The 21,629-nt window shown below is 41.5% G+C and overlaps 2 protein-coding genes across 8 annotated transcripts in view; one reads left to right on the top strand and one right to left on the bottom strand.

Moving 5' to 3' along the window:
• VPS16 (VPS16 core subunit of CORVET and HOPS complexes) overlaps positions 1-15,695 on the bottom strand; it is a 24,977-nt gene extending 9,282 nt beyond the window's left edge. Inside the window, exon 1 of the mRNA XM_051967714.1 lies at positions 15,559-15,695. Coding sequence (XP_051823674.1) covers positions 15,559-15,611 — 53 coding nt within the window. The 5' untranslated portion in view covers positions 15,612-15,695. The remainder of the gene's footprint in view (positions 1-15,558) is intronic.
• On the top strand, positions 14,593-21,629 carry PCED1A (PC-esterase domain containing 1A). 7 transcript variants are annotated; one of them, XM_051967719.1, is made up of 10 exons: positions 15,836-15,925; positions 16,709-16,831; positions 17,030-17,084; positions 17,408-17,585; positions 17,818-17,897; positions 18,106-18,344; positions 18,543-18,693; positions 18,787-19,033; positions 20,357-20,662; positions 20,977-21,629. In XM_051967719.1, exons 4-10 carry the CDS (start codon positions 17,513-17,515, stop codon positions 21,147-21,149), a joined length of 1,269 nt encoding a protein of 422 aa, XP_051823679.1. In that variant the 5' UTR covers positions 15,836-15,925; positions 16,709-16,831; positions 17,030-17,084; positions 17,408-17,512; the 3' UTR covers positions 21,150-21,629. The 7 variants fall into 7 exon arrangements, with proteins under 7 accessions (XP_051823681.1, XP_051823677.1, XP_051823679.1 ...); XM_051967722.1 differs by having other exon boundaries at positions 17,005-17,084; positions 18,793-19,033; XM_051967715.1 differs by having other exon boundaries at positions 17,005-17,084.

The raw sequence follows: 21,629 nt of genomic DNA, 5'->3' as shown, positions 1-21,629 counted from the left end.
GGGGCTTTTCTTGATTTCTTAAGGTGTTATGTCCTTCCCCTAATACTCTGTATTTTGGACACATTTTGTATTTGAAAGGTAGTGTGGTATAATGGAGAGAGAGATGGTTTTAGAGCCAGGAAAAGCTGGGCTTGAAATTCACCTTTGAGACATTCTAGTTGTGTGACCCTGAACAAATCATTTAAACATTCAGGGTTCCATAAAACTTTAAAACTGCGGCAGCTAGGTGGCGCAGTAGATAGAGCACCAGCCCTGAAGTCAGGAGGACCTGAGTTCAAATCTGCTCTCAGACCCTTAACAAACACTTCTTGGCTATGTGACCCTGGGCAAGTCACTTAACCCCAATTGCCTCAGCAAAAAAAAAGGAAAAAAAAACCTTTACAAGTAAATTTGCAGAGCAGGTGGCAATCTATTATTTACATGATAAAGGGAGTTTCCTTATTGAAAGTGCCAATGAAAGCACAGCTACATTAAAAAAAAAAAACAAAAAAAAAAAACCTATACTGACTTATCTGTATGCATGTTGCTTCGTTCCTTGAAGATTTTGCTTCTGTCTTTGGACCCCCCAGAGCTTAGCACAGTGCTCCACAGTAATAGATGCTTAAAAAAGTATTTAGTGAATGAATGATGTCTAAGGTTCCTTCCAGCCCTAAATCCTAGGTTCAAGAATCTCTCCTTATTTCTTCCTTCACATATAAACAGGCAGTAGTAACACTGCCAATCTAACTGCCTCTCAAGAGGAGCTTACATTGAGGAGGACATGGCAGTAACATAACACTGCATAATAATTTACTGTGGGTTCTCTTGATCCTTCCCTTGCTGAGATCTCCTGACATATCTCTAGGACAGACAGGGATCACTGCATTTAAGGAACTTTAGGACCCATTAGTCCAATTTCCTCATTCTACAGATGAAGAAACTGAGCCCAGAGAAGGGAAGGGACGGGACTTGTATAACGCAGATAGTAATCAGGCTGGAAATAAAATCTGGACTTTCTGACTCCAAACGGAGTCTTCTCTTCACTAGACTGGTCTGTTCTTACCATGGGGGCGCTCTTTTTATGGATAAAGAAACTCAGAGGGATGATGCTTGTCCAAGGTCCTGAAAAAACCAGGAATGGAACCCAAAGTAGAAAGGAGGCCCGAGGGCTCTTTCCAGCCCCTAACACTGCTCCCCTTAGAAAAGCAAAAAGCCATCTGTCTGGCTAAGAAGCTTCAGAAGAAAGGACAAGCAACTGAAAATATTCCATATACTGAGACATCTTGGGGGTAGGGGGTGGGGAAGGGAGTGGAGGATGGGTGAGAAAACTGGGGAGAAGAATGGTGATACAAGAAGGCTTTTGTCTCAGAGCTCAGAAATAAATCACACTCACCAGGAGGTCACCTTAATTGGTCCCAGGGAGAGACAGCGGGGTCAGGAGGCCTAGAGTGAACCACAATAAAGGTGTTCTCTCTTTGCCAAAAGCAAAGCAGTGACTAACTTCTTGTCATTCTTGAAAGCTAAAGACTCAAAAATTAAGGGAATATACCCTGGACCTGAGAAACTGGCAGCTGGCACAGAAATGATAGAGATTTTTTGGAGAAGTAACTCCTCCATCTTCAAATTTGTGAGAAGAGAGTAATAGTTAGAAATGGATATTAAAAACTAACTCCTTTGATTTGGAGAGATTTTTTTTCTTGGTTTGTTTTTAAGGGGGAAAGCAGGAAAGGGTTCTTTAGCTATGTATTTTTAAATTTTATTTTTATTTTCAGTTTCAATTCCTCCACTCCTCCTCTACCCATTGAGAAGGCAAGAAATACGATACTCACTGTTATCTATGTCTTTAGCCATATTGAGGGGGGGAAAGATGAAAAAAATACTTAGAACAGATGAAGATAGCTAATGGTGAAGAGGGAAAGCAGGACAATGCAATTTTTATTTTGTCTCTATTCTCATATTCTCTCTCTCTCTCTCTCTCTCTCTCTCTCCCCCCCCCCCCCCCCCGAGGTAATTGGGGTTAAGTGACTCACCCAGAAAACATGAGGAACTGTTAAGTGTCTGGGGCCACTTTTGAACTCAGGTCTTCTTGACTTCAGGGCTGGTGCTTTATCTACTGCACCAATTAGCTGCCCCTCTCTATTTTCTCTTACAAGGAGAATGATCTTTGCATTGGAAAGGATGGAATAAATACAGACAATTCTCATTTTTAATAAATTAACATTACATAAGTTCTACTTTACAGGGACAGCTAGATGACACAGTACATAGAACACTGGCCCCTGAAATTATGGAGACCTGAGTTCAAATCCAGTCTCAGACACTTAACAATTGACTAAAAAATAAAAAAAACAAAAACAACCTCCTCCCAAAAAAACCCTCAAATTCTACTTTACACAAAGAATTCAGAAAAAAATCTACATAAAAACCCCACCTATATTAACTTTACTATATAATATCATGCTTTATTTCTTGATCCTATCTCTTGGTTCAGCATTCTGCAGCTTCTTACCTCCTGCCCCCTTAAAGTCCTCCCCAAAAAAACTTTCAAACCCCTCCAAACAAGAGCAGAAAAACAGACTGCATGGAAAGACCACCACCAATCAAGTGCTTGGCTTGACACCTCAAGCACTAAGAGAGAAGACAGTTGTCCCATCTGCCTACCCTTCCTCACTTTCCAACCCCTACAAGGTCCCCTTGAGTTTCTCCCCAGTTCCCACATGTCATGCATGTTCTCTTGTCCATTCTGTTCTCCATGTGACTGGTTGCAGCCCGAACATTCCTCTATCTGCTCTCATTTTGTGGCAGCCACCTGTCTGCCTCCCTCCCTTTCCCACAACCACAGGCAAATTCATATTACATAAAAATTGACTTCCACAGAGGTCTACTGAAGAGTCTATTTAGGTTAAATGAGAACTGTCAGTATGGTTGAGAAAGAGGTGATACTCAAGATATATGTGGAAAAAGTAAGAAAATCTAGGGATTCTTGTTGAATTTAAGCCATTTGACTCAGATGAAATACATCCTCAGATACTGAAAAGTTCTGGGAGATGTGATTCCTGAGTCACTGTCAATGACCTTTGGAAGATCATGGGTAATAGGAGAGATGCCCAAGAACTGGAGAAAGGCAAATGTCTTTTAGTTAGTGAATATCTAGAAAAGGAAGCAGCGACCACAATGAACAGAGTATGATTTACTTCCTCAAGAAGAGATCATGTCAGACTAAACTCATTTCCCTTTTTGACAGGTTATTCAACACAGCAAGAGAAGTGAATTCCAAAGACCTGGGGAGGAAAAATCTCTTTATTGTTATTTTTAAAAGTAACCAAGGAAATATTAATAACTGTAGATCCACTCTCTACAACATTTTTATAAGAATAATCTACACCTACACCAAGAGCATCCTCAAAGATGAAGGAATGAGGTAGGAAACAGGTCTCTAGAACACACAACTGACCAAAAAGCACAAAGAACAAAAAAAATCCCTCTGTACCTAATTGCTTGTGGACTATTAATGGACAGAATAAACACTGTTTCAAAAGCTTTCTTTCAACAAGATGTTTCCATAAACATACCAAATCAAGTATGAATCCTCGGGAGAGAGAATTCTGGGAACGTGGCAAAGTGGATCAGAAAATTCTAGGCTCTCCAAATTTCCTCCACAGGCAGAACATCACCTCAAAATGAATGTAGAATGGTAAAAATAAAGGGATAAAGCAGCTATCCTCCTAAGACAATTTGAGAAGGCCTCAGGAAAGCCAGGACTTCCAGGTCTTGGAGGTTTGGCCTGAGTGAAATATAAACATCTCCAGGATGATTCTGCTGAATCAAAAACCAGCGGGGCCTGGAGGCAGCTCAGCTGGGATAAAGTCTAGGTCTTCAAGAACTTTTGTCCCATGAACTTTTTTTAATTCAAGGCCTCAGGAACTTTCACTTAATGTGGGGAATAGATAGCCCAGTGGGGAAAGATTGGAGGATCCCTGCTTCTTCTGGGCACAAGACCTAGCAGTGCTGACCAGACATGATATACAGCTGTGGCTGTGGGTGAAGTAAAACAAGCACATGGCCAGTGAATGCAATGCTACAGGGAGTAAGAGTACTTTCAGGACAATATAACTTGGGTCACAACTGTGGTTTAGGAGAGCAGAGGAGTACCTGAGGTTGGACCCCAGATAGAATTCAAAAAATAATGGTAAGGAGGACCTGTGGCCTGGGGAAACATTTCCCACAACTTGGGATTAAAATCTAATTGCAATGATAAAATGCTAAAAATAAAGTAAGACAAAATAAAAATGAGTAAGCAAAGGAAAAGAAGAAGCCAGTAATAGCTAGCTATGACAATATAAAAGATCTGGGGTCATATTCAGAGGAATATATTGAAATAAAAAAAAGTCACTCCTAAATCAAAGAGTAATAATATCAAGTAAACACAATCTTGAAAAACAAAACTTGGAAGAACTTAAAAGGGACTTTAAAAACCAAATAAGAGAGACTGAGAAAAATCAGGGGAAAAATTAAAAGCAATCCAAGAAAATTATGAAAAGAAAGTTAACTAACTAGAAGAAGAGATCCAAAACCTTAAAGAAGCAAATAACTCTTTAAAAAATAGAAATGAATAAGAGGAATCAAGTGATTTGTTAGACACACCAAGAAATAATAAAACTAGGGGAAAAATCTGAAACTTCTCATTAGAAAAACAATTGATTTGGAGAGTAGATCAAAAAGAGACAATACAAGAATTGATCGAGTGCCTGAAAATTATGATCAAAAAAGAATCAATAAAACATTACAAGAAATCATTAAAGAAAATTACCTGGAAATCCTGGAATAAGAGGCTAAAGCAGAAATAGAAAAAAAATCTACTATTCACTACTTGAAAGAGGTCTCAGAAGGAAAACTTACGGGAATATCATGGCCAAGTTTCAAAATTCCCAGTTAGAAAATATTGCAAACTTATATAAGAAAAAAATTTCAATATTATTGAAATACAATCAGGATGTTACAAGAGTTAGCAGATTTTACACTAAAAGACCATAAGTCTTGGAATATTATATTTCAAAGAACAAAAGAGCTAATATGACAACCTAGAATAATTTACAAAGTACAGTACAATCCTAAATGCAACAAAACAAAAACAACAACAACAACAACAAAAATAGGACATTTAACAAACTGAAAGATTTTCAAATATTTATGACAAAAAACCAGAACTCAAAAGAAAAATTGATATAAAAGACCCTGAAGAAATATATGGAAAATATTAAAGACTAATTATAAGAAACTCATTAAAGTCAAACTGTTTACTTCTCATATGTGAAAATGTTATCAGTCATCATTACCAGTTGTTTAAAAAAAAAAAAAAGATACGATTTAGAAGAGTATTAAATGTTATTGATGTAGGGACCAGAAGTTGGGTCTGGTCATGTAAAGAATTCCCAATGGTCATTCTCTTTGGCAAGAGATAGGTTTATTTAGAAGAGGTTATAGACAAAATGAAGAGATACAATAGATACTAGGAGTAGTAAATATGAAATAGTTGGGAGAGCACATAGTTAGCAAGGAAAGAGGTTTTATGGAAAATACAAGTTTCCTAGTGGAACCCACAATTAACCAGGAGAACGGGAACATCCCATGAGGTTGGAGTATGTACTTGGCTGGCAGGTTAAATCCTGAAAGGGAGTTAAGCACCCTAAAAGAATGAGTTAGCTATAAAGAGAAAGACACCATGAGCTATAGAGGGTAGGGGTGGGGGTGAGAGGAGGGACACCACGGGGCATGAGGCTAAGTGCTGTAGTGGGCTATAACTCCACACGGGATTCAACAACCACGCATGAGCCAAATGTATAAGGAAATTTAACCTCAAGGGTTTGATGTAACTTGGATTTCTTGGCTGGACACAGCAAGGTAGGGCCTTAGGGTTAAACGGATCCTTATCAATGCCTTTCCTTCTTACCTCGGGGAGCAGTTCCATTAATATTTCATTCTTCCTCTGCCAAATGCACCCAGTTATTTAGGACCTCACCAACCAGGAAAGTTTGAGGACAGTGAGGGAAAAGGGTAAAGTTTAAAAAAAAAAAAAAAAAGCTGAGCTAGTGAGTAAAAATAATATGAAGAGAAATTCACAAATAGAAATTATAACTTTGAATGTGAATGGGATGAATTCACATCATAAGAGACACAAAAATGTATAAAAACTCAGAATCTAACAATATTTTGTTTACAAGAAACACATTTTAAGAAGGAGAAATACATACAGAGTTAAAATGGAGGGTTGGAGTAGAATTTATTATGTTTTGTCTGATGCAAGAAAAGCAAGGGTACCAAGTGATCTCTGACACAATTAAGGCTAAAAATAGATTTAATTGGGAGACATAAACAGGGTAAGTACAATTTCATAAAAGATACCATAGACAATGAGGCAATATTAATACTGTACTGATATAGATTATATATTATAGTACTTAAATTTTTAAAAGTTAAATGAATTGGGGTGGCTAAGTGACCCAGTGGTCAGCCCTGAAGCCCTGAAGGACCTGAGTTCAAATCTGCTTTCAGACACTTAATACTTCCTGGCTGTGTGACCTGGGGCAAGTCACTTAACCCTAATTGTCTCAGCAAAAAAAGAAAAAAAAAGTTAAAAGAATTATAGGTAGAGATAGATAATAGTATTATAATAGTGGGGAACTTTAATTTTTCCCTCTTAGAATTAGATAAATCTAACCAAAAAATAAGACAAAAGTCAAGGAAGCGAATAGAATTTTAGATAAGCTAGTTATAATCACTCTCTGGAGGGAAGAGAATGGAAAGGGAAAGGAATATACTTTTTTTTCTCAGTAGTTATATTTAATTACAGAAACAAAGATTAAAAACTAAAGATTAAATATCCTAATGTTTAAAAAGTTGTAGGTTAAAGAACAAATCATAGACACACTCATTTCAATACTGAGAATTACTATTATGAGACAACATATCAAAATCTGTGTCATATCAAAAGCCCATAATCAAAAGAAAATTCATGTTTCTAAGTGCCAACATCAATAAAATAGAGAAAGAACAGATGAATAAATTGGCTATGCAATTAAAAAACCCTAGAAAATGAACAAACTAAGAATTCTTAATTAAACCCTAAATTAGAAATCCTAAAAATTAAAGATGAAAGTAATAAAATTGAATGTAAAAAACATTGACGCAACTAGGAGTTGGTTTTATGGAAAAACAACAACAAAATAGATAAACCATTGGTTAATTTGATTTTAAAAAGAGGATTGAAAACCAAATCACTAGTATTAGAAGGGAAAAGAATGTCTCTACCACTAATGAAGATAAAATCAAAGCAATAGGAGTTATTTGGCCAAATTATATGCTAGCAAATTTAAAAATTTAAATCAAATGGAAGAATATTTATTGCTTAAATTAGTAGAAGAGGAAATAGAATATCTAAATAGATTGTTTTAGAAAAAGAAATTGGAACAGGCCATAATTGATCTTCCTAAGAAAAAAGCAGCAAGACTAGATGCATTTACAAGTAAAATCTATCAAACATTTAAAGATTAACCAATAACAATATCAAATACATTATATGGAATATTAGGTAAAGAAGGGATTATACCAAACTCCTTTTATGAAACAAATATGATACTGCTATCTAAATTAGAAATAGTAAAAACAGAAAGAAAATTATAGACCAATTTCATTAACAAACATGGATAAAAAAATCCTAAATTAATGTTAGCTAAAAAATTACAACATATAAGGATTATACATTATGACCAAGCAAGATTTATCCAAGGAATGGAAGGAGTCTAACAGAAAGAAAACTTTTAATATGATTAATTATATCAATAATATCAATAATAAATTATATCAATCAATAGTTAAATATTAAATCAATAGATGCAGAAAAAGTCTAACACTCATTTCTATTAAAAAAAAACACTTGAAAATATAGGTATAAATGGATTTTTTCCTTAAATTAGTAAAAAAAAAAAATACTTACCTAGAACCATCAGTAAGCATTATTTGAAATGGGGAGAAGCTAGAAGCCTTCCCAATAAAATCAGGTGTGAAAAAAGGATGCGATAGTAAGAAGATATCCCATTTAAAGTAACTTTAGATAGTATAAAGTACCTGGAAGTATACTGTCAAAAGAAATCCAGGAACTATATAAACAAATTATTTTTTTTTAAAATTGTATAAAAAAATCTGATTTAAATAACTGGAAAAATATTAATTGTTCATGAGTAGGCAGGGCCAATAGAATAGAAATGATAATTTTACTCAAACTAATTTATATATACAATGTCATCTCAAATTACCAAAAAATTATTTTACTGAATTAGAAAAAAAATAACAAAATTCATTTGGAAGAATATAATATCTAGAATATCAAAGGAACTAAAAAAAAAAAAAGTAAAGAAAGGAGTTTTAACAGTACTAGAACTTAAACTATATTAAAAAGCAATAATTATCAAAACTATCTGGTATTAGCTAAGAAACAAAAAGATAGTTCAGTGGAACAGAGTAAACATACAATTTACAGTAGCAAATAAATACAGTAACTTTGACTTTAACAAGTATAAAAATGTAAGTTTGGGGGATAAGAATTCAATAATTGCTAAAAACACACAAATACAAAACTAGAAAGGAATAGAACAGAAATTGGACAAAGAATAATACCTTACATCATTTACCAAGATAAGATGAAAAAAGGATAAATAACCTAATTGTAAAGACAGATATTACAAGAAAATTTGAAGAACATGGAATGTATTACTTATCTTTAAGTGAACTTTTTCATAGATGAACACTTTATGAATAAGAGATAGAAAGCAATGTGAAATGTAAAATGGATAATTTTGATTATATTAAAATTAAAAAAAAATTTTTTTTTCATATTTCAGCTCTGATCTTTTTATTTTTTTTAACAAAGCTTTTTTATTTTTAAAGCATATAATTTAAAAGGGATTTTTACAAATAAAACAAATATAGCCAAGATCAGAAGGAAAGCAAATTGGGGGAAATTTTATAGACAGATTCTTGGATAAAAGTCTCAATCTCAAATATACAAAGAACTTTCTCAACTCAATAAGAATATAAATCATTTCTCAATTGATAAATGGTCAAAGGATATGAATAGGCTCTTTTCCAATGAAGAAATCAAAATAATTCATAGTCATATAATAATGCTTTAAAACATTATTAATTATGCAAACAAAGAATTTTGAGATTTAATCTCAAACCTATCAGATTAGCTTAAAGATTTTTTTTTTTAAATGCTAAGGCATTTGGGGTTAAGTGACTTACCCAGGGTCACACAGCTGGGAAGTGTTAAGTGTCTGAGGCTGGATCTGAACTCAGGTCCTCCTGACTTCAGGGCTGGTGCTCTGTCCACTGCACCTCTAGTTGCGCCTTTTAATTTTTTTGGGGGGGAAACTTCTTTTTTTTTTTTTTTTGCTAAGGCAATTGGAGTTAAAGATCGAAAAGGAAAGTAACAAATGTTGGAGACAGATCCAACTGTCAGAAAAATCAGAAAACTAATTCATTGTTGGTAGTGCTGTGAACTGATCCAACAATTTTGGAGAACAATCTGGAATTATGTCCGAAGTTATACAGTTATATATACAAAATGTACAGTTATAAAATTGGCCTTTGGCCTAGCAATACCATTATTACTTCTATTTTCCAAGATGATTAGAAGAAAAAAAGGAAAGAAACTATATATTCTAAAATATTTATAGCAGCTTTTCTTCATAGAAAGTAACCGAAATTGTGAGGATGCCTGTCAATCAGGGAACGGCTGAACAAACTGTGTTATATGATTGTGATGGAATACTACTGCATTATAAAAAATGATGAGCTAGTTGAATTTAGAAAAACACGGAAAGATTTAAGGAAATATACGGAAAGAACCATATTATTTTAAGAACAACTCTGACAGTCTTTTTGACTAATATAAATACCCAAATTAATATAAAGGACATATAAAGGAAGATACTCTCTGCATCCTGAGAAAGAACTGATATAAGTACATATCGAATGATTTTATTTACCTAAATATCTGTGTCCAATGGGAAGAGGAAAAAAAAAGGAAAAAAAAAAACCATTAGATATGCAGTTTCATGTACAATCATCTCCCCCCCCCATTTATTTATATTGTAGAATAAATTCTAAAGAATAAATTAAATAAAATTTAAAATTATTTTCAACAACAATTTTAAAAAAAATCTTTGAAGAAATAAAAAAGATAACTTTGCTCACCGATCTTCTGATCATTAATATCAAGTGAAAGATAAAATGAGGTAATCTATGTATACTAAAGATGCTTCTTACTGTCACTGAGAATAGCTGGCTTAGAATTCCAAGGGAAGATGGATCCCCCATATATACCAAGATCCTTCCTGCTCATGGATGACATTGTAGTGATTGCCTGAAATCCTTGGGATATTGCATAACTCCCTAAATGAGTTCCATAGTCTCTCAAAACTATTTGGCTTACCTGTCTTCACAGAAAAAACAAAAATAAAAAAACAGGTGTGACAAGAATGAGCTTGTCCAGACTCTGCCATAAAAGTGGTCAGATATACACAGAGTTGAACCCAAATATGGTACCTTGGATAGTCACTGCACAGTAATAATGAGCCAGGCCTGAAATTGAAAATTAGGGAATTTTGCAGAGCTTATAATGATGCTAAGCCTCTTCCTGAATAAAAGCTCCACCTTTTTAACAATGATATTCTACAGAGAGTCTTGGAAAGACTTACACGAATTGATGCTGACTGAAATAAGCAGAACCAGGAGATCATTATATATTTCAACAATACTGTATGAGGATGTATTCTGATGGAAGTGGATATCTTCGACAAAGAGAAGATCTAATTCAGTTCCAATTGATTAATGATGGACAGAAGCAACTACAACCAGGGAAGGAACACTGGGAAATGGGTATAAACTGTTTGCATTTTTGTTTTTCTTCCCAGGTTATTTTTACCTTCTGAATCTAATTTTTCTTGTGCAACAAGAGAACTGTTCGGTTCTGCACACATATATTGTATCCAGGATATACTATAACATATTTAACATGTATAAGACTGCCTGCCATCTAGGGGAGGAGGTGGAGGTAAGGAAGGGAAAAGTTGGAATAGAAGTGAGTGCAAGGGATAATACTGTAAAAAATTACCCATGCATATGCTCTGTCAATAAAAAGTTATAAGATGATATTCTTTCACACTGTAATGGAAGGTATTTGGAGAAATGGAAGGAGTGGTATATTTGAAATAGAAGGCCTGCTTTAGCTTCTGAGCTCTGCCATAACCCCACTATGTAACCACAAGGTCTCTGATGAACCTCAGTTTCCTCATTTATAGAACTGACCTTGGGTGATCCTTCCAACTCTAAATCTACAATCCTGTGCTTAGGAGTTATGGAATGCCTTCAAGGAATGTCTCCAGCTGAGGAGGATCTACAGGCACCTGAAGGGGAGCACATAGTAGGACTGAGCAAGGGTCAACACATGACCAACCAAGAGTCTCACAAGGACCAGTATAAAGGATGTCAACAGAGAGATACAGGGCTGCCATCTGGGGAGATCTAAGGACAGACATCCTGGGGTCACGAAATGTCCAGAACATGGATTCAGGGCTTTGCAGCAGGTAACTCCTAACAGTCACACAGGTGAGGAAACATGGATAGGGCAACTGTTGAAGGGGGTACTCAAACTGCAATATTACAGATCCACTGAAGCATCACAACTAAACTGGCAGACAAAGGAAGCTTTATGTAGTTTACCTAGATTTTGACAAATCATTTGAAAAGGCAGATAGTTTTCTTATGGACAAGAGGACAGAACAATTAAGTGGATTTAGAAATGACAGAAAGGCTGAACGCAGAGTTGCCACTAATGGCTTTTAAAGTTAACTTAGAAAAAAGTCTCTGTGGAAAGTCCCAGGGATCTGTATTAACAGTAGGCTTTTTAAACATTTTTAACCACTGACCTAGATAAAGGCCAAGATAGAAAGCTTATAATTTTTTTAGCTGTCACAAACCTAGGAGGTACCATTAACACAAAGGATTTTAAAGGCAGAACCAGGGGTGTGCTGATTTCTGAGGTATAAATATTCACAATGAAAACTTAACTATCAGGTCTGTAGGAGCTAGGTTTAGGACATTCCTGGGCAGGATCCAAAACGATTTCCAGAGATTAGAACTTTAGGCTAAATTTAATAATTTTTTCTTGATGTCTTTTGTTTATTTATTGGTATTTGTTTATATCATATTCATTAAAAATATATATATTCTTCTCATCCCTACACACTGTCATAAGATTTTTTTTTGTTTTGTTTTTTTATTCCCTTTCTATTTAGCTTCAACACAGCCATTTTATTTGTAGCCATCTGAGGCTATGAAATTTAGCACACTTAGCACAAGATGATTAACTGGTTAGGAATAAAAGAACACTGGCTCTGTTTTAAGGTAAACATTTGCTAGACTAACTCCTGTATCAAACTGCCAGATGTATTTTTTCCCCTTCTGCTACAACCTGTGACATGTAAACCTCCACTCTCATTTGCTTGCTATAAATTTTACAAGCTATCTTTGAAATGATAAATCCTAATTGTGTTTTCTCTGAAAAAAAACATATAAGCCCTTAGAAAAATTTTATTGCCCAGAGATAATTTAGAAACTCTGAGCCTGTGCACAAGGTAAAATAAAACCTGATTTTAAAATGTCTCTTCATGAGGATAAGCATGATTTGCATGAGAACTATCAAGAAATTATTGGATATTTTTATATCAACAGCAAGGCATCCTTTGTAACAAAACAAATAAAGCTCAGTAAACCAAACTGAGACAATAACTACAACCTCTCTGCTGGCTGGGCTATGTTTCCATCAAAGATGACCGGGACAATTTGATCTGAAGTGCATTCAGCTGAACCAGTCTAAATGTCATACTTGGAGGACTGATACCACCAAGAAACCTGGATGGGGATGAAGAGGCCAAGAATACTAGAATGCTTTGATTCTTGGAACTAGTGTGAAGTGGTTCTTCTCTCTAAGAATTCTTGATTCCAGAACCCCTGAACAATAATCCTTAATTACCACCTCCCTTCAAATTGAGGCTCTGGATTGTCTGGGTCGGAAGAAGAATGCTGGGGGCCACTATTCTTCTCTCTCCTCATCCCTATGCCCACTCCCATCCTCCAAACTTCCCTACCTCCCCCAGTACATCACCCAGGTTGGTAATTTTGGAGTTAATTTCTATTCTTCAAGCGGTACTCCACATCCGACAACAACCCCCCCCCCCCAAAAGCAACAACTGAAGACCCGGGCTGGCCCCCGGGGGGCACCCCCGGCACGGACACCCCCCTTCTAATACTAGTGTAGGCAGTCCAGGCCTTGCTCCCCAGAACCTCCAGAACAGAGGTGGCCCTTGGGGTCGGTGGCTCTGCTTCAACCACTTCCTCACAGCACCGTGCAGAAGGCCTGACCCCTGCAACTCCCACTTCCTCAGCAATTCAGCAACTGAAAACTCAGAAAAATAAAGTTCTTGCCACCAAAGTCTTTGGCACTGCCAAGTGGATCTATGTGAGAAAAATACAGTTTTATCACTAGAATAAAAACACTCAAAAAGACGTATTTCCATATGCCTTGCCAGGACATCTTAACGGGACCTTCTCCATCTGCTCAGAAGTTGAGGCTTATGATCCTAGAACAGGAGCCTCTTGAGAACAAGGACTGTCTCTTTTTCCCTGTACCCCCATCAATTAGCATGGTGCATGGCGCATAATTAGCATTTAATGATTTTTTTTTCTTTCATTCATTTGAAAATATATGCAATGTTATGTATTCATAACATAATGTGATTATAATATATAAAAATATATAGTGAATATACAATACGAAGTTTAATAGGGATAAATGCAAAGCAGTTACATCTGAGTTTTAAAAAAACAATTCCTAAGTACAAAAGAGAGGAGGCACGGCTATTCAGCAGTTTATCTGAAAGAGATGCGACAATTTTAAGGGTCTATAAGCTTCACACACAACACTGTGATATGGAAATCCCTCCCTTCCCCAGTCCAAAAAACCCCAAACCACTAACACTTATCTAAGGCAGATATGACAAGGTATTATTATTCCCATTTCACAGAAAAGAAACTGAGGCTTATCAAATTTAAAGTGATTTGCCCAAAATCACATGGCTAGTGTCAAAAGTGAGATTCAAACCCAGGTTCTGGTATGTCTAAATGCAATGTTTTCTATCCTTCTGAGATCATCTTCAATTTATCATGCATGTTATTTGTTTATACATAGTTCTCTACAAGTTATCTCCCCCATCAGAACCTAAGGTCCTTGAGATCAGGAACAGAATTTTTTTTTTTTTTTGCCTTTCTTTGTAGCCCCAGCCCCTGGTGCTCTTGGCTCCAGAACATGGAATAAGCAAACAACAGATTTGCAGAGGTAGATTTTTGTATCAATATGAGGAAAAACTTTCCCCAAATTGGCGATTATCCTTTAAAATAGAATGAGCTCTTTACTGGAAATAGATAAAGCAAAGGCTATTGAACCAACCTCTCCCTAAATACCAATCAACAAGCATTTATTAGACGGTTACTGTTACCAGCACTGTGTTAGGTTCGGGAGATAAACAGACAAAAATGAAACAGTCCTTGTCTTTGAGGAAGTTACGTGCTATAGTGGAAGACACTGTGTACGTAAATAAATATCTACAAATATATAAAGATAAATTTACGGGGTGGGGGGAGGAGGGAAGATCAGGAGAGGCTTCCCAAAGAAGGTGGTGCTTGAGCAAAATTGTGAAGGAAACAAGAAATCTGGTAAGAGTGCATTCCACGCAAGGGAGACAAGAGTCAGTGCAGACACAATGGCAGGGGATGAATGAAGTGTCCTGTGCGACAAACAGCAAGCAGGTCAGTCTGGCTGCCACACGAAGTGTGGAAAACGGGGTCATACGTAAGGTGGAAAGGTGCGACGCGGGCAGGTTGGGAAAGATTTTAAAAAGCCAAGAAGAGCTTGTATTTGGTTTTAGAGGCAATAGGTTATTTATAGAATAGGACATGTTCAGATACGGGTTGGGCTAGACAACCAGGGGTCGAATGGACTTTTTTTCAATAGCTTAATAATTTGCATTTTAATGTAAATGGATTTCTTTGTAATCCTGTCTTTAAAAAAAAAAAAATGCATGTGAAAACGATTCTTGGGGAAGGGGTCCATTAAGAACGCCGGCCCTATAATTCCTTTCCAACCCAGTCTGGGAGTCTCCGTTTGGATGCTTCCTTGACAACTGCGTGGTGTGGGTTGGAGGAATTGGGGAGAAGGCGGGGCGTTACCGAGGGGATTTAGAAAAAGCCAAGAACCGGGGTGGGTGGGTGTGGGGGAAGGGCAGGAGAGGGGGTGACGGAGTGAGGGGTGCGTGGGGAGAGATGAGGGCGGGGCTCTTGACAGAACGGGGGGAGGAGGGAAAAGAGAGAGGAGGGAGATCAGGGGTCGATGCACGCGGATGGGATGGGTCGCACAAAGGCTGAGGAAGCGAGTCCTACGTCGGCCCGGGGACCCGCGCTCACCGATAGAAGGCCGCTTCCCCGAGGGGGTTCCAGTCCGCAGTGTAACAGTCCATGGTTGCGTCCTGATTCCCTCCCCCCTCCCCACAACCGGGGCGTCCACTCAGCTCCGAACGGCCGGCCCTTCCTCTTTATTCTATTTCGCTAAACTTCCGCTTCCGCCCGTAGCCGTCACGTGACGACGCCAAGGACGCCATCATTTTTGTGGGCAGTCTTGGCTCCGCCTTCTTAGTGGCTCCGCCCCCATCGCGCCTCGGCTACGCCCCCCACCTACTCAGTCCCTGCCGAGCCCGCCTACCACTGCACACCCAGCCCCAGACCCGCCCTCCATTCAATTCAATTCAGCACCTGCTGTGTGCTGGTCCCTAAGGTAACGCGGAAGGAGACCTTACTGATAGCTCTGATTACAGACAGCCTGCGAATAGCGGGGACAAGTACTAAATGACTGTGCTTGCTATAAGGGAGCATGAGATAAGTGCTATGAACCGGTCCAGGGGGTCTTGTGAGACATTCGAGGGGGCAATCGGGAATGCTTCATTGAAGAGGTGATCCCTCAAGCTGCTTCTGTAAGAAAGGAGTAGATCTTAGTGCCGCCCTCCCTTTTCTGGGCGCCCATCAGCTTCCCTTCCCCCCTCAGCAGCCGAGGGCCCCAACTTTGGAGTCTGGGTATTCCTAAGGGAAGGGGGGGTAAATAGGGCCAAAGGGGGAAGCCGCTTCTAGGGTGTGCTAATGTAAAAAATCTAGTCGTTGATATTGTTTCATTTTTTAAAAAAATAAGTTTCGTTTTCGTTTTTTTAGCGGATGAATAAAAATAATGTCCTTCTAAGATGTAGCATCCAAAAACGTTCGTCTAAAATAAAATTCCCCGTATGCACACCCTAATGAAACGTGCTGCGCACGACTACGGGGGGCGGAAAGAGAAGCGAAGGGAATCTTGGAAAATAGGTTTCCCATAAGGAGGTCAGGGACCCGGTGGGAAACCTAGGAGAGAAGCGGGGAAGAGCGGGGAGCGGGCGAGGTGGGGGAGGGTAGAGCATTGCATCCAGCCCCCGGAATCCTTCTATCATGGATAGACCTTCTGAGATCCCCCAGATTTGGGAGGATGAGCTGAAGACCCGCGGTCAGAAAAATTCTGCCTTTTGCTAACTACCAGGGACTAAGGCTGGATTCGAATCCAAGTCCTCTGCCTGCAAAGCCCGGGCTGCCTCCATGGCACTAGGTAGCCACTCTTCTCCACGAATAATCTCCCAAAGCACAAAATCTGCCGAGGAGAATGGTTAGTGATCGATGGAATAACCAGATTTTAATGACAGTCCAGTGGGTGGAAGCGGGAGGGGCACCGAGGGGCCACAGAAAAGCCCCTCCCTTCTCTTTCCTTTCCGGGCCGTCCGGCCCCCTCCCCCCTTCTGCCCTTCTCTTAGTCTTCTTCCTCCTCCCCCTCCCTCCCAGCTTCCTTCGTCTCCTCCACCTCCAGGCGGCCCTCCCGGATCTCTCCTCTTCTTCGCTTCGATGCTACTAGCTAAGTAGGGGTGAGTAGCGGGCTGGGGTACCCTAAGCACGTGGGGGCGGACTCTTCGGAGGGCTGCGGGCCGGGCGGGGCTGGAACTCCGAGTGGGTAAGTGGCAGCTTGGGTCAAGGATTCAAAATTGAGACCTCCAAGACGGTAGAGCCCCTCATATTGCCACCCATCCCCCGGAAACAGAAACTGAGGCCGCCAGAAGGCGGAGCGTGACCCGGGGCCACGAAGCCTGACACCCCCGCAGCTACTCCCCCTCCCCTTTCTCCCCGGGGAGGGGCAGAAGCTAACCCTACCCTTCCGCCCCGCCGGTACCAGCCCCCTTTCCTCTTGTAGGTCTGAGGAACCTGGCCACTCCTCCCTCACCTCCTTGGAGCCGGCTGAGCTCGGCCCCGTGCCCCCAGGCCCCGCCAGCCTGCTTGTCTGTCATCCTCGGGCACCATGGTTCACTTCTTGTCCTACGAAGTCCGGCAGCTGCTGCACAACAAGTTTGTGGTTGTCCTGGGAGATTCCAGTGAGTGGGAGAACCTTCTTCTGCCTCCCACCTTCCCTCCCCCACCCCCACCCCGGCCTTGAATGCATCCCACATGTGCGAGACTCCTCCGAAGGCTGCCCGCGCGTCCCCACGCTCCTGGGCCGCCGCCCTTATCTGTGGCCCCCGCTCCCCCGGGAGAGGGCCGGGAGGAGGCCTCGGGGATGGGGGGCTCTGGTTCAGCTCCCCTCCCCCCCACCTCTTCTCTCCCCAGTCCAAAGAGCGGTGTACAAGGACCTGGTGCTGCTGCTCCAGAGAGACACCCTACTGACGGAAGCCCAGCTCAAGTGCAAGGTGAAGGGTTATCCTGGGGGGAGGCCGCCCTGGAACCAAGGCCCCGGGGTCTGTGTGCGTGTCTGGGGGGCAGTCTTTGCAAAGGCGTTTGTTGGTGGCTGCCGGCAAAGGAAGGATGCCGGGGCTGTTGGGAGCGGGGGAGGAAGGGTGACCCGGCTGTGGCGGGCCGATGGCTCTATGGGCACGCTAAGGGCCCTGTTTGCATTAGGGGGAGCTGAGCTTCGAGCAGGACCGGCTGGTGGCCGGGGGACAGCTGGGCGAGCTCCATAATGGCACTCATTATCGCGAGGTCCGCCAGTTCCTGTCCAGTTCGGGCCACCACCTCCTCCGCTTCTACTTTCTCACTCGCGTCTACTCGGCTTACGTGGAGGACATCCTGAGCGAGTTAGAGCGGGGACCACCTCCGGACCTGGTCATCATGAACTCCTGCCTCTGGGACCTCTCCAGGTGAGCCCGGAGGAGCCCGAGGCCGCCTCCTTTCCCACCCTCTCCGCTCGGGGATCTGAATGCGCGCCCTTAGAGCTGACGGAAGCCACCCATTCCTGGCCCAGTCCTCTCCTTGCTGACGGCCCCACCGAGCCTCCCTGTACATAGCCTCCTTCCGAGGCTCCGGGGCTCCCCTTCCTGGTGTTTTTTGGCCTCTAGGTACGGCAGCGACGCCATCCGAAGCTACCAGGAAAACCTGGAGTGTTTATTTGAGAGGATGGAACAGGTCTTGCCCGCCTCCTGCCTCCTGGTATGGACTCTGGCCATGCCTTTGGGGGATCGTGTCACTGGAGGCTTTCTGCTGCCGGAGGTGAGAAGGGGAGAGCCGCCGCCCCGGGGGTGGGGGCCTGCGGCTGCGCCTGCCTTGGGGGAGAGGGCCCTAAGTTTGTGCCCTCCTTCCCAGCTACAGCAGAAGACGGGCTCTCTGCGCGTGGATGTCTTAGAGGCAAACTTCTACTGCTCCATGCTGGCAGACGGACACCACTTCGATGTGCTGGACCTGCATTTCCACTTCCGCCACGCAGTCCGGCACCGGCGCCTGGACGGCATACACTGGGACCAGCACGCTCACCGCCACCTCTCCCAGCTCCTGCTGGCCCATGTGGCCGAGGCCTGGGGCGTGGAGGCTCCCACCCGCGGCACCCCGTTTGGTGAGCTGCCTTCTCAGAACGCGGGGCGGGGCACAGAGGGGCTCCCCGGCCTAAGGAGCGGCATGGCAGTGGGTCAGCCTGAGTATTCAAAATCCAGGGATTTAGACGTAGAAAGGATTTTCTCAAGGTCAAAGGTAACAAGGGACAGAGCCAGAGTTCAGCCTTTGTTTCCAGCACATCATACACTCACCACATCTACTGGATCAGAACAGTTATCCCTTCCACATCACAGGGCTTAGAGGTACATCACCACTCCTTCCCCAGCCCTCATCCGGAAAATCTGCATAAAACTTCTGTCCCTCCCTTTGGTCCAGAAAAAAAGACCACATTTTTTCCTTTATCAGTACCCTATTGTAAAATTTGCATTGCATATTTGGTCATTGGCCCTGGATTGGTCTGATTGGTCTGAAAGTCATCACAGGTTATTTGTGGCTTCCACAAAACTCCCCAAAATTCCTATTTAATTCCTTAAAACCGACTCATGACATATCTGCAACCTTGATGGGGAAAGTTGTGATGCTGAAGGGATACCTAGGGTAGAGAAGGATACTCTGACCATGGGGAGTCAAATTCTGCCTGCCCCCAAGAGGCTTCCAGTCTAGTGGGGAGAACAAACCTAGATACAGATTGTGAGGATATTCAGCTGCCTTAATACACAGTGCGAAAGATCCTTAAAATCAGGGATGTCTGTTATAATATTATTGCTGTTATCGGGGTGAGAGGGGGATGAGGGCCTGAACTAGAATGTTAATTGTTAAATGGTGAGGAGAGAAGGGATTGGACAGAGAAGTTAAGGGGGTTGAATTGACAAGATTTGACAGCTGATTGGATGTGAAGGGGAGCCTGAAAAGTGGTGCCATTAATAGAAACCCAGAAAATTAGGAAAAGGTTTTTTAGGAGAAAGGTTACTCAGTTTTGGACATATGGAATTTGAGGAGTAGTAGTAGATTGTCAAGGTAGAAATGCTTACCAAAAAGTTGGGAATGAGGTGCTAGAATTTGGAGAGAGATTATATAGATTTAGAACTGTCCAAAGGAATGAGGTGCTAGAATTTGGAGAAAGATTAGAATTAGATATAAAATAGATTTAGGATTGTTCAAAGAGAGTGATCAACAGGGTCAGAATCCCAAAGGATGATTAAAATAAAGGCCATTGGACTTGACAATTAAAATTAGGAGGTAGGAGAGATGTGAGTGAAGGGGCAAAGGCAAGTCAGGTGTAAGGACCTGGGAGATTTAAGCCAAACGACTGAAGTTTGGGACAGAGATGGGGGCAGGATCCAGGTCTTCGCTATCCTTATCTGAATTGACATCCCCATTTCAGGAGAGTGGAATGAGGAGCAGACATTCCTAGAACATACAGGCCAAAGGAGACATCCGCCTCAGAGGAGTAAGCGGTCTTCTTCCTTCGAACCAGTAACCCAAGAGGTTGATCGTCCTCTGACCTGGCTGGATAGGCAGTTCCAGCCCCCATTCCTGCCTTCATCCCAACCCTTGCCCTTCCACCTACCCCTTCATTCACCTCAAGTCCTCCCTCAAGACAGCTGCTTCTTCTCAGATAATCCTGTCCTGCCTGGCTACCTCCCCCTCAACTATATAGCCTTCGGTGATCCCTTACCTCCTCCTGCTGGTAAGTGCATTTTCTTTTTCTCTCTCTCTAAGTCCTAGGATCTGGGTGAGTGGGGGGAGAAAGATTAATGTTCCCATCCTGCCTTTGGGAGTGGGAGAGTAAGAGTAACCTCCTTTTCTTTCATCCTGGGTTCTGAAACATTAACACCTTTAATCTTTATTTTTTAACCTACCCAACACTGCTGGGAGAGCCTTAGAACGAAGTGTGTCAGATCCAATTTTTATAGATAAGGAAACTGAGGCTCTGAGGGGCAGAATGGGGGTAAGGAACCAGTGGCCTGTGACCTCTCATGCCTTTGATTTTTTTCCACACAGCGTTGGATTACACACCTGTCCGCTGGCCCCTTTACCCATCAATTCCTCATTATGGACAGCGTCACAATTTGGTAATGCACCGTGTCCATCGCCATGTGCCTAACGGCCCCTACAGCCGCTCGAGGGAGGGAGGCCTTAGTAGACAGTGGTCCAGACCTAGCCACAGACGATGAACCGCCCGTTCGCTGCCCAAGGATGTGACTGGATGTTCTGACTTCATAACCATGGGCAGACCATAGCCCTTCCTATGGACGTAGCCGGATGGATTGATTTTCATAAGTCTCTCCCATTTTGACCAGCCTGCCAGGCAGAAGAACCTGTTTCTGCCACGGGGTCCTCATGTCCCACATCTGTGATCTCTGTTGTCCAATGTCTGTAGTAGTCTGGGCCAAATAACCTTTACAGCTAGAAATAGGGCTCGGTGGATGGAGGGAGGGCCAGGGGTCCGGAAGTTCAAATCCAGCCTCCGATACTTGCTAGCTATGTGACCCTGGACAAGTTACTTAACCTGTTTGCTTTGGTTTCCTCAACTATAAAATGGGTTTTCAAACTTACTTCAAAGTGTTGTGAGAATCAAATGAGATACTTGTAAAGCACTTAGCACAGTGCCTGGCACTTAGGAGGTGCTATATAAATGCTTATTCCTTTCTGTC

This window comes from Antechinus flavipes, chromosome 6 (genome assembly GCF_016432865.1).
Source record: "Antechinus flavipes isolate AdamAnt ecotype Samford, QLD, Australia chromosome 6, AdamAnt_v2, whole genome shotgun sequence".
Classification (NCBI taxonomy): domain Eukaryota; kingdom Metazoa; phylum Chordata; class Mammalia; order Dasyuromorphia; family Dasyuridae; genus Antechinus; species Antechinus flavipes.
This window is presented reverse-complemented; position numbering and strand designations above follow the sequence as displayed.